At 53.0% G+C, this 11,385-nt stretch overlaps 1 protein-coding gene across 1 annotated transcript; it reads right to left on the bottom strand.

Moving 5' to 3' along the window:
* Window positions 1–1,194: 1,194 nt before the first annotated feature.
* On the bottom strand, window positions 1,195–8,429 carry LOC108316120 (keratin, type II cuticular Hb6). The gene is made up of 9 exons (XM_017545880.2): window positions 7,966–8,429; window positions 6,988–7,196; window positions 6,154–6,214; window positions 5,301–5,396; window positions 4,927–5,091; window positions 4,539–4,664; window positions 4,056–4,276; window positions 2,096–2,127; window positions 1,195–1,959 (listed from the first exon to the last, which is right to left on the bottom strand). The coding sequence occupies exons 1-9, from the start codon at window positions 8,332–8,334 to the stop codon at window positions 1,778–1,780; spliced, it is 1,461 nt and encodes a 486-aa protein (XP_017401369.1). The 5' UTR covers window positions 8,335–8,429; the 3' UTR covers window positions 1,195–1,777.
* Window positions 8,430–11,385: the final 2,956 nt, after the last annotated feature.

Genomic DNA, 11,385 nt, shown 5'->3' with positions numbered 1-11,385 from the left:
GCTCCTTATGGCTGCAGCTCCTGTGGTCTTTAGAGTTTTTGCTTTGTACTAGCCAATCTCTGTTATGGTTAATAATACTTTATGTTAAACCTTCTATGTTCAAATTATTGTCTTCTAATTGACTGATACACCCTGGCCAACCACCTCAGCTGATTCCCAGCTGGTGGCCAGCACCAAGTCCAGCCATGTGAGATTGTGGCCATATTGGGCCTTTCAGACATCCTAGGCCTCCAGACAGCACCACGTAAAGTGGAACTGCTCGGTAAGCCCACAGAACCCTGAGGCATGATAAAGCATCACTGTTTCAAGATTCTCCCTTCGGGTGACTTGTTATGTGAAATATCTGAAGCACCTCCCTACAGCCCAGTAGATGTCATCATCCCATTTTAAATATGAAGGAACTAACGTTCAGGGAGGGTTAGTGATTTGCCCACAGTTACAGACTAGTAAATGGCTGAACTGGCAAGGCAAACTCAAAGGGCATTAACATAACCCTTTCAAACAATCTCACTTAGGGAGCTAGAAGGATCTTAGGAATACTGTCCAAACTCCCCATTCCACAGCCAAGGCAACTGAAGATCGGGGATGGAAGCAATTTGCCCAAAGTCACGCATGTGGCCAATAGCCATCAAGGCTTGGAATGAGAAGCACAGTTCTCCTGACTCTCAACCCAAGGCTCTTCCTCCCCCCATACTGCTTCTCACATACCTTCCTTCCATTCTCATGCATCTTTTTCCCCATGCCCTTTCTCCCTCCAGGAAGGCCCGGGGGTGGGGGCGGTGGATGATCACCATAGTTGAGAACCCCTAGGAAACATGTGGCCACATCTAGAAACATTTTTAATTGTCACAAGAGGGCGGTGGAGGACCCCTGTTATCAAGTGGACTGAGGCCAGGGGTGCTACTAAACATCCTACCAAATGCACACAACAGCCTTAACACAAAGAATGGCCCAGCTCACAACGTCAGTAGTGCTGAAGAAGAGAATTCCTGGTCTAGAGAAACCCATGACCCCATAAGATTCCCTGGCTCCATGAGTCTTCCCTCCTTTTCCCCAAGGCCTGGGCTGCTCAAGGACAGATGTCATTTTCAGCTACTGAAAAATAGCTAATAGATCAACAGGTCCTTAGGCGCTCTGGCAGGGAGCATCTATCACAGGACGGCCCTGGCATTTTCAAGACTCTGAGACAGAGGCTTGATTCGCTACAATGAGTTTATTGGAGAGTTTGTTGGAAACACAGAGTGAAACAAAGACAAAGAAGGCAGCAGAGTCACTGGTTTTTCAGAAGCTCTTGGGGGCAGCCCTGGAAGGGAGGTGCTCTCCCCACGCGTGGGCCTGTTCCTCGCAGAGTCACAGAACCACCATCCAGGGTCCGCATCTCCATTCCACAGGCAGAAGCGCATGGGCAGAGTCCCCGGTCCTGCAGAGAGGGACATGCCCGGGCCTCCCCTGTTCCTCCAAGCTTTGGGGAAGCAGTCAGGCAGGACCAGTGCATACAGCGAAAAACAGAACGCAGGCGGAAGGAAAGGATGAATCCTCAGGACAACAAATTGACTACTGGGAAAGGCTGCAGAGAGAGACCACGGCGCCGCCCGGGCCTCCCCGGACTCCTGCGACCCGGGATGGAGCCCGGAGCGGAGCGGTTGGGAGGGCACTCAGAGTGCCCGCAGCTGGCGGCGGCTCTTGGGAGGCCGGCGCGGGCGGCGCGTTCCGGTGGCGCGAAGTACCGGCTGGGTGGAGAGTGACGGCGACAGGCGCTGGCGGAGGCCGCAGCCTCCTAGCACCTCTTACAGCTGCCGCCGCAGGCGCCGACCCCGGAGCAGGGGGCGCAGGCGTTAGTGGTGCCCACCACCACGTTGCTGTTGCTGGGGCCGCTGCTGACTCTGGTGGAGACAACAGGGGCAGTAGTGGAGGCGCAGAGATCGCCACAGACGACGCCACCGCGGGAGCTGCTGACGCCTGCAGGGAAGAGATGGAGGCGCGCATCAGGCACAACCGCGGCTGGGTGGGTGGCTTTGCTGCAAGCGCACGCGCCCCCTCCCCGGAGGTGTCCAGACCCGCCCAGCGTGAGGAAGGGACGGACTCCACTACTTACAGACATTCACCGAGCCGACGCCCTCACACAGCCTGCGGAGAGAAGAGGGGAGAGGTCAGTACCACGGAAAAGGCGCAGGGGCCTCCGCGGCCAAGGTGGAGGGGGACATCTGTGGCTTTCCATCTGGGCATTTGCCAAAGGGAGGGGGCAAGAAACTCGCTCTGCCAGCATAGCCCCGGGTCACCGTGAGGGTCTGGAGACAGAAGGCCTGCCAGCGCCTCGCTCTCCACCTTCTCTGAGCTGTGCAACCCCAGCTTCCGCCAACCTTGGCCTAGGCTTCCTCGTCAGGAGAATCTACTTTGTAAATCTCTTGTGAGGACCGAATCAAATAAGAGGCCTACAGTGCTTAGCCCTGGCTCACAGCCCTTAAGGCCTATTATCAGCTGCCACTCCTTCAAAGTTGGCTCTGACTGAATGGCAGGTGCATTTGAGGGGAGCAGATTTAAATTCTGAAATCCAGTCTGATTGGTGTCATTAGGTTGTAGGCTTCAGGAGGGTAAGCGTTTTCGTTTTTGTCTATTCCTTTCCCCACCACCTAAAAACATTGCCTGGCTCAATACAAAACCGTTGGATAAACAAATGGGATTTTAGAACAGGCTCTGAGACTCCTCACCACCGTCCTCTCATCCTGCAGATGGAAACACTGAGGCCCAGAAGGAGGAAATGTCCAATGACAAGGCAGGGCTGCCACCTAGGCCACCCATTTCCACCCAGCCAGCATTTTCTTCCCACACAGCTTCCCCCAAGGGAAGCAAATGGAGTTCCCCTGAATGCATAGTGGCCAAAGATTGGTGAAATCAGCTTCAGATAGGGGAGGCCACAGCCACCATCAAATTGTCCCACGCCCAGCTTCCCTAGCTAACCTACACCAACGTTCCTGAGTTCATTCCAAGAGCCCCATGTGATGGAGGAGTGGGCCACTCAGATTCCAATGCCATTTCCATGTGTCTCTCCGACTTCCAAATTCAGACTTGGAAAACTCCTCCTCCCAGAATTCTTCACTTAGGAAACTCCCCGGCCCCAGCCAGACCCCTGCCTCTGAGCTTTCCAATGCAACAACTTGAGTTTGTTGGAAAGCTCATCATGAGGCCACTTTAAGTTCCAGGTCACAAACCTGTGTTCCCCATTTCCAAAATACACAAGATGCTCCCTCTGCATCCCCACTCTTCACCCTCCTCTCCCCAGGGCTAAGGGCCTGACTGTCCATGAGAAACGGAGCATGGAGTGAGACCAACTGACTAACTGGGGGAAAGAAACCAAGGGCAAACAAAGAGCTCACATTCTGGGAGGGTTGTCCTTCTGGGAGTAGGAGCTGAATAGCTATCTGCCCTCCAGCCACAGGAAAGCTGAGTGACCAATGGGTCTTCTCCTCTCCCCCCACCTCTCAAGCAAGCAAATAAGCAAAAATCCTGAGAGCAAGGCGTAACTGCCCCAAGGGATAAATCCTTGCTCTCTAACTCATTCCCACCTGCCACAAAGGAAGATCACTTTGGGTGCTCATTGCCATTACAATAGAAAAGTGTGAGTTTGGTGTCCTCTATCTGAATCTGTCCTTGGGGGATACATCTGAACTCCCAGGCCTGGGGCTGGGACCAGGGCCAGACTAGGAAAAAGATAAGGAATCCTGAGTGGCCCATGCAGCTACAGCTGGAAGGGAAGAAGCACTACCCAGGCAAGCTGGCCTCAAGCCTTAATTAGGCTTCTCAGTAGCAGGGATGCCTGCTGCCAGATTACTGGATCTCAACTGAGATTAACATGACTGCAATCCAAGATCAGTGCCTGGGTGAAGATGAGAAACTCAGACGGAGATAGATCATATTTAAAGGACTTACACAAATTACCTGTCTGGTTGCAGGGTGGGGAGGTTAAGAAACAATACTTGAGTGCTGCCAGGAGTGTGAGGACAGCGCACGCTGCGACCCTGGCAGAGCTGGGAAAGTGTAAGGTCTATGGGACCCACCTCTGCTCCTCGCCCTCCAGTAGGCGCCTGTAGGTGGCGATCTCGATGTCCAGGCCCAGCTTGGAGTTCATGACCTCCTGGTACTCCTTGATCAGGCAGGCCATGTCCTGCTTGGCCTTCTGCAGGGCGGCCTCCAGCTCGGCCAGCTTGCAGCGGGCGTCACTGAGGGCTGCCTCACCCTGCTGCTCAGACTGGGCCACCGCGGCTTCCAGCTTGGAGTTCTGAAGAGAACAGAGAGAAGAAGGCAGATTAGAGTCTCTGATGCTTACCTGGATGAGACCACACTCCCTACCAAGCTGAGAGCATCCGGAAACACAGCCTCTTGCCTTCATCACCTGGGACTCACTGAGAAACCACAACAGGGACTCTACATGGACAGAGGGGCTGGAGAATGAACGCTGATATCCAGGAAGGGCACACATAGGCTGTGCGACAAGGGTTAGGCATTCAGTCTCTCGGGCCTTGGGCACAGATGCCTCATACCTGGCACTTGGCGTTCTCCACCTCGGCCGTCAGCCTCTGGATCATGCGGTTCAGCTCGTTGATCTCCTCCTTGGTGCGGCGCAGGGTCTCCCCGTGCCTGATCACCGTGGCCTTCATCTCCTCGCACTGGGAAAGGAGAGATGCTCAGGAGGCTCAGGGCGGGACCCCCCATCCATTCAGGACACCACGGATGGTTGTGCAGGTTGTGCAGTGCTCAGCCTGTGCAACCACATGTGGCAGTCCTGCCCTGCCACTCCAGCCTCAGAGAGACAGCCCTTCTCTTCTCGTCCCTAGGGACCAGCATCCCCAGGAAAGGAAGCATATTTAATAGATGCCTCACATCCCTCCCACTGCCATGTCTAGCAGGCAGGTGTGCTGCCCCACTCACCTTACTGCGGTACCAGGACTCGGCTTCAGCCCGGCTGCGGGTGACAATGTCGTCGTACTGAGCCTTGATCTCAGCGACGATGCAGTCCATATTCAGGTCCCGGCTGTTGTCCAGCTTGACGACCACGGAGGTGTCTGAGATGTGGGATTGGAGAACGCGGATCTCCTGCAGGAGGTGAGGGCAGCGACTTTAGTTGAGAACACAGCCCCACCTACCATGTCCTGGACTCCACCTTCTCAGGCCTTCTCTGGTCCCCAGCCTGCCCACTCACAGCCTCAGGGACAGCGGCGCCTACCCACATCCTATCCAACACCCCGCCCCCAGCTCTCCTCTCTGCTGGCTACCAGGCGTCTGCTTGGCCCCTGAGCCCGCACCTCCTCATACAGCCGCCTCAGGAAGTCGATCTCCTGGACCAGGGCCTCCACGTTGGCCTCCAGGTCTGACTTGCGGAGGTAGGCGCAGTCCACGTCCTGCAAAGGTGGGGAGTGTTGGAGCGCAAGGACCCTGGTGATCCGGTCCCCAGACTACTCTTTCATCACACCCAATCCATGCAGCCAGGGAAAAGCAGTCCCCAGCATCCCATTCCCATGCCCTCTCCTTCCCTTCTGGCCCTTCCTGGAATGATCCAGCATCCTCTTCCCCTCTAAGGACAAACCCTGTGGCCTTGGGCATGGCTCACCAGCCTTTCACCCCTGCCTGCCCTGCCATTTCTCCTTTCTCCCCTCTCCAGGTCCAGGAAGCCTGCCCAGACTGGCCCCCCAGCACTCACACCCTGACCCTTTTCTGTTCCACAGCAGTGTTCAAAGAGCCCAATGGCTGCTCCTGCTTCTGCTCCATCCTCCGCTAGACCCTGGGATTGTGTCCCTGCCTCAAGGTCAGACTCCTCACAATGCTAGACAGACTGCACTGTCCCTCAGCAGAGACAGAATCTACTAAGGCTCCAGGGGACTCAACCACAGGCCACAACCTCTGGAACAGAGCAAGACACCCAGAGGTCAATGCAGCCATCCTCCTGCCCAGGGCAGATGCTGGTGGATATTCCAAGGTCATTGTGCTCTGCCAAGGCTCTGGATTCTCTATCCAATGGCCTTCGCCTGGACAGTCTCTGCCTGCTGTGGAAAAGTCATTGCACCCCACACTGAGATTGAGACCCCCTGTGTCTCCCCAGGAAGAGCCTGTCATTCTGAGATCCCACGGGTCTGTGCTTCTCAATCCTGTGTCACTTGCCTTCTTCAGAGCCACAAACTCATTCTCAGCTGTTGCTCTCAGAGAAACCTCCTCCTCATACCTGAGACAGAGCAGAGGGCAAGAGGGGAAGTCAGAGCAGAGCAGGTCTGTGCAGAGCCCCAACCCCGATCACAGCCATGGGGGCAGTACTAGGAACACAGCCACACAGCAGGCCCTGGCAGCCCAGCTGAGTCCTTTCTGGTTGGATGTGGGATGTGTCTTGGATTCCCTCACCACTTTGAATTGGTGATGGAGAGGGCTTATCTGGGACCTCCCAGTCCTATTCCCAAAGGGGCTATGAGTTCTCCCAGGGGGCAAATAGAACTCAGCCCTCAGCCCCATTCCGGGAGTAGACAGCATGGCCTCCCAGGGCCTGTAGCCCCAGTACCCCATCACTAATGCCAGTCCTAGCTCAGGTGTGAGGGCCTCCCAGACCCGCACACACACCCAGAGCCCCAGACCTGTCACTGCTGAGCGACCCTGGGCTCACATCTGACAGGTGCTACAACTGTAGGGGCTGAGGGGCAGGAGAGAAGGCCTGGACCCTGCAGAGGCTTCCTCCCCACCGAGCACAGGGGAGAGCTGCTAGGTGATGTGGCTCAGGGAAGAGAGGGCTGAAGTGAGATAGAGACAGGTTGTGGGAGTCATAGCCCTCCTCTTACACAGGTGTCCGGGCAAAGATTCCACAAAGGAAAAGAACCCAGACCCCACCACCCTCGGTCAACCTAGTGGTCATGGCCACTCACCCCACCTGGGAGCTCTTCCTATTGTCTAATCCAGTGTATTTAACCTAAACCCATTCCTGTGCCCAGCATCTCTCCTGTCCACACTCACTTCTTCTTGTAGCCCTCCAGCACCTCCTGCACGTGGTTGAGCTCCGAGGCCAGCCTCCCGCTGTCGGCCTCCACACACTCGGCCTCCCGCCGCAGAGTCTCGATGTAGCCCTCAAACAGGGGCTCCAGGTTGCTCTGGCAGCACTCGCGGTTCTGGAAGAACTGCAGCTTGGTCTCCAGCAGCTTGTTCTGCTGCTCCAGGAAGCGCACCTGCCATTCAGGGTGGGAAGGAGAGGCAGATGGTTTCTGGTGCCCCAAAGCCAGCTCTGGGGACCTGGAGGAAGGGTGATGCTTTAATGGGAATCCCCAAGTCTGGAGCTTATCTGAGATTGAGTAGAGGCGGGCAGTGGGATACAGGCAGTTTCTGGATTTCCTGGCCATGATCTGTGTCTAGATTTTCCACTCAGGAGTGGAGCAAGGGCGGGGTCGGGGGGTGTCAGTGCCTGCTCTCAGGGGAGTTGAGTGACTCCAAGCAGATGAACACAAGTGGAGGCTCAGCCCCTCACTCTGAAGCCAGGTGAGGTGGCAGTCCTCACAGGCAGAGTGCCCAGGTTCAGATCACAGATGGGGCTTCTGGGGATGGTGTAGGAAGAGTGTGTCACAGGCCATCTGGAAGGGAGCTCAGCTGTCCCAGTCCTTCCCCATGTCATCTGGAAGTCAGTGCACCCTACTGTCTCACCCTGGGGCTCCCCAGACTCCTCTGAGTTGAGCAGCAGCGGTGACATGGCCCCCCACCCCCAACTGCCTGATGTCTAGCTTGTGCTCCAGAGCAGCCTGGCCACACTTTTCCTCCACAAGCTCCTCCTATCTGAGTCTGGGTCTTGAGTGTGTGTGTGTGTCCATCTGTCTGTGTGCCTCTCCCATCAGACTGGGATCTGAGACACGCAGAGGTCTTTCTCCCTCTGACTCCATCCTCCATGCCCAGCCCTGGCTATGTAGGTGGTGGTGGTTCAGGAAGGGTGTGATCCAGGACACCCACCTTGTCGATGAAGGCCGCGAATCTGCTGTTGAGGCCCTTGATCTGCTCCTTCTCCTCCTGCTTCACGCACTGCGCATTGGGGTCGATCTCCAGGTTGAGGGGCGTGAGGAGGCTCTCGTTGACCGACACGGTGGTGATGCAGGGGGGGCTGGGTCCGCACACACCCCCGGAGCGGTAGCCGAAGCTGCGTCCGCAGGAGCCGGCACGGAAGCCCCCGCACACGCTGTGGCTGCCGAAGCCCCCAGCGAGGCCGCGGTAGCAGGAGATGCCGCGGTAGGGGGCGGCGGTGATGCAGCAGCGGCCGGGCCGGGGCCCGCAGGCGGAGATGCAGCTGAAGGCACGGCCACCACAGTATGATCCACAAGTCATGGTGCTTTTGGAGAAAGACAAGAGGTTCTGAGGATGGAGATGTCCAAATGGAGAGTACAGTGGTAGGGGCGTCAGGTGTTCACTGCTTGCACCTTTCTAGGCCTTTTATATACGTGGGAGACTGGGACCACGTGGGTGCGAGCAATTAGAAGGCTTTATGGGCTTGGGTTGTTAAGCTGCTGTCGCTCCCCACTTAATGTACTTAATTGGTGCCCAGATGCAGCCAGATGTTTATGATCCTTTGCCCTAAACTGCAGTTTTCTTCTTCAAAGGACTAGCTCACGTCCTCCACACCCACCTCAGCCTCCCAAAACGCAGTTGAGGAAGCTGACGTTGGGGGAAGGAGGGCAGTGACTCAGGTTGGAACCGAGGAGAAGCGGCGGGGCTGCGGCTCCTCCCGTCCTGCAGGGTTTGGCGGTGTCGGTGCCGCTGTCCGTGGTGCTGATACGACTGGCTAGGAATATTGAGAGAGCGAGTCAGATGATGTGAAACTTGAGGGGGCGCTTGGTGCTTTCTCCGAACTAGATGGCCTGTTTTGGCAAAAAACAGTCACAAGAGCCTCCTCACACCCCAAAAGTCCCACGTTTACAAAATCTCTAACTTAGTCACCTACACAGGAACCCAATACCCCCAACACCCACTCCTAAATCCCTTATCTGTACCTATCAACATGTTTCTGTCTCTTCCGCTATTTCATGTGCACATGCACACACACACTCACACACAATGCACTCACATGCTGTCCTTCCTATCTACAACCTCCCTCTCTCTCTCCTCTCCCTCCCTCCCTCCTCCCCCCCACACACACTGACACACAATACTTTCATATGCTGGCCTTTCTACTCACAATCATTCTCTCTCTCTCTCTCTCTCTCTCTCTCTCTCTCTCTCTCTCTCTCTCTCTCTCTCAGGTCCTCACATGCACACTCAACTAGCATGCAGAGTAGTTCTTAGGCCACCTCATTAGGCCATGGTGGCTAGCCTAGGCTGAGTGGAGGCATTCCCTCCCTCAGAGTATCCCATGCAGCCTCAGGGGCACACACTAGCCCACTAGCCCCAGGAAAGTGCGATTACTTCCCACGAGGCCTTAGAACAAGATTGAACATCTGGATGTCCTCTCAGGCCTCTGTGTATCCTCCAGGGCCTGGAATGCCTGGGGCAAGCACCACTGTTATGAGTCTGTGTATTATCTGGCTCAGAATATGAGATATAGATAGAGCCCCATAAGGACGAATCCCGGCTGCTTTCCATGCTATACTCCCTGAAACTCCTGCACAGAAGTTTGTCAGTACCCTTGGCAGGTGCCAGAGAACAAATCTATATTTGTGTGTGTCATCCATCCAGTGTGACTAGTGTGAGTCTTGAACTCACAAGGGCTGGGTAGGAACCAAGGCTCTGGCCTGAATACCCCTGTGTGATCTGGGGGAAGGCACTTGACTCTCCTGGGAAATAAATAGGTTAAGGCTTTCCCTCCTACTACTGCCTTAGAGATTTACAGAGATGTGCACATGCTCAGTAGACTCCAGAGCACAGTGCAGATGGGCTTCATTACAATCATTGGGAGGCGGTGGGCTCAGGGGCAGTGTTTATTCAGAGTTCATGTTCTGACCCACTAATTGAAGCAACCAGAATTTTATTTTAATGAAGTAGATTATGAGAAAATTAAATGGAGCAGAATAGACTAGAAAATAGCAGATTGCACCATATGTCACAAGAATAACTTTTGTTCCATGCGCTTTTGTTTCAGTTGTATGGTGTGTGTGTATATGTAGGTGCATACCCAGTCACTATGTAAAATTATTTCTTATTATAGTTGCAGCTGAAAAGTTGAAATACCTATTTCTCACTGTATACAAAAACAAAATTAAAATGGATTAAAGACTTAAATGTAATACCTGCGACTATGAAGCTACTAGAAGAAAACATTGAGGAAATGCTTAGGACATTGATCTGGACAAAGATTTCTTGACTGACACCTCAAAAGCACAGGCAACCAAAGCAAAACATGGCCAAATGGGATCACCTCGAGCTAAAAGAACTTCTGCACAGGAAAGGAAATAATCAACAAAGTGAAGAAACGACCTATGGAATGCGAGAAAATATTTGCAATCTATTCAACTGACAAGGAATTAGTAGCTGCAATATATAAGGAACACAAACACCACAATAGCACATAAAACAAATAATCTGATTTTAAAATGGGCAACAATCTGAATGGACATTTTTCAAAGCAAGATATATACATGGTCAATGGGTGTATTAAAAATGCTCAACATATCATTAAAGAAATGCAAATCAATACCACAATAAGATTATCATCTTAACCCAGTAAAATGGCTTTCATCAAGAAGACAGAAAATAATGGGTGCTGGCAAGGATGTGGAGAAAGGGGAACACTTGTACACTGTTGGTGGGATATAAATTAGTACATCCACTGTGGAAAACAGTATGGAGGGTCCTCCAAAAGCTAAAAATAGAACCATCAGAGGATCCAGCAATCCCACTACTAGGTATACATCCAAAAGAAAGAAAATCCATATGTCAAAGAGATATCTGCACTCCCATGTTTATTGCAGCACTATTCACAACAGCCAAGATTTGGAATCAACCTAAGTGTCCATTAACGAATGAATAAAGAAAATACGTTCCATATACACAATGGAATATTACTCAGCCATAAAAAGGAATGAAATCTTGTCATTTGCAACAACATGGATGGAATTGGAGAACATTATGTTAGGGGAAATAATTCAGGTACAGAAAGGCAAATTTCAGATATTCTTACTCATATGTGAGAGCTAATAAAAAAAAATTAATCTCATGAGATAGAGAGCAGAATGATGGTTACCAGAGACCAGGAAGGGTAGTGGGAAGGGAAAGATAAAGCAGAGTTGGTTAATGAGTACAAAAACACAGTTAGATAACAGAAATGAGATCTAGTGTTTGGTAGCACAATAGAATGACTATAGTTAATCAGTTATTGTGTATTTCAAAATAACTAAAGGAGTAGGTTTGGAATGTTCCCAACACAAGGAAATAATAAATGTTTGA

This window comes from Cebus imitator, unplaced genomic scaffold (assembly GCF_001604975.1).
Source record: "Cebus imitator isolate Cc_AM_T3 unplaced genomic scaffold, Cebus_imitator-1.0 Scaffold181, whole genome shotgun sequence".
Lineage (NCBI taxonomy): Eukaryota > Metazoa > Chordata > Mammalia > Primates > Cebidae > Cebus > Cebus imitator.
The sequence above is the reverse complement of the archived record's forward strand: the minus strand, read 5'-3'. Positions and strand labels throughout refer to the sequence as shown.

Bases quoted from the DNA above. Each gene is read 5' to 3' on its own strand.
- LOC108316120 (XM_017545880.2), bottom strand. From the start codon at position 8,334: ATGACTTGTGGATCATACTGTGGTGGCCGTGCCTTCAGCTGCATCTCC. The intron at 4,665-4,926 runs GTGAGTGGGGCA...CTCCTTTCCCAG, and splicing joins AGTCCTGGTACCGCAGTAAG to TGCGAGGAGATGAAGGCCAC. The intron at 2,128-4,055 runs GTGGGTCCCATA...TTCTCTCCGCAG, and splicing joins CTGGAGGGCGAGGAGCAGAG to GCTGTGTGAGGGCGTCGGCT.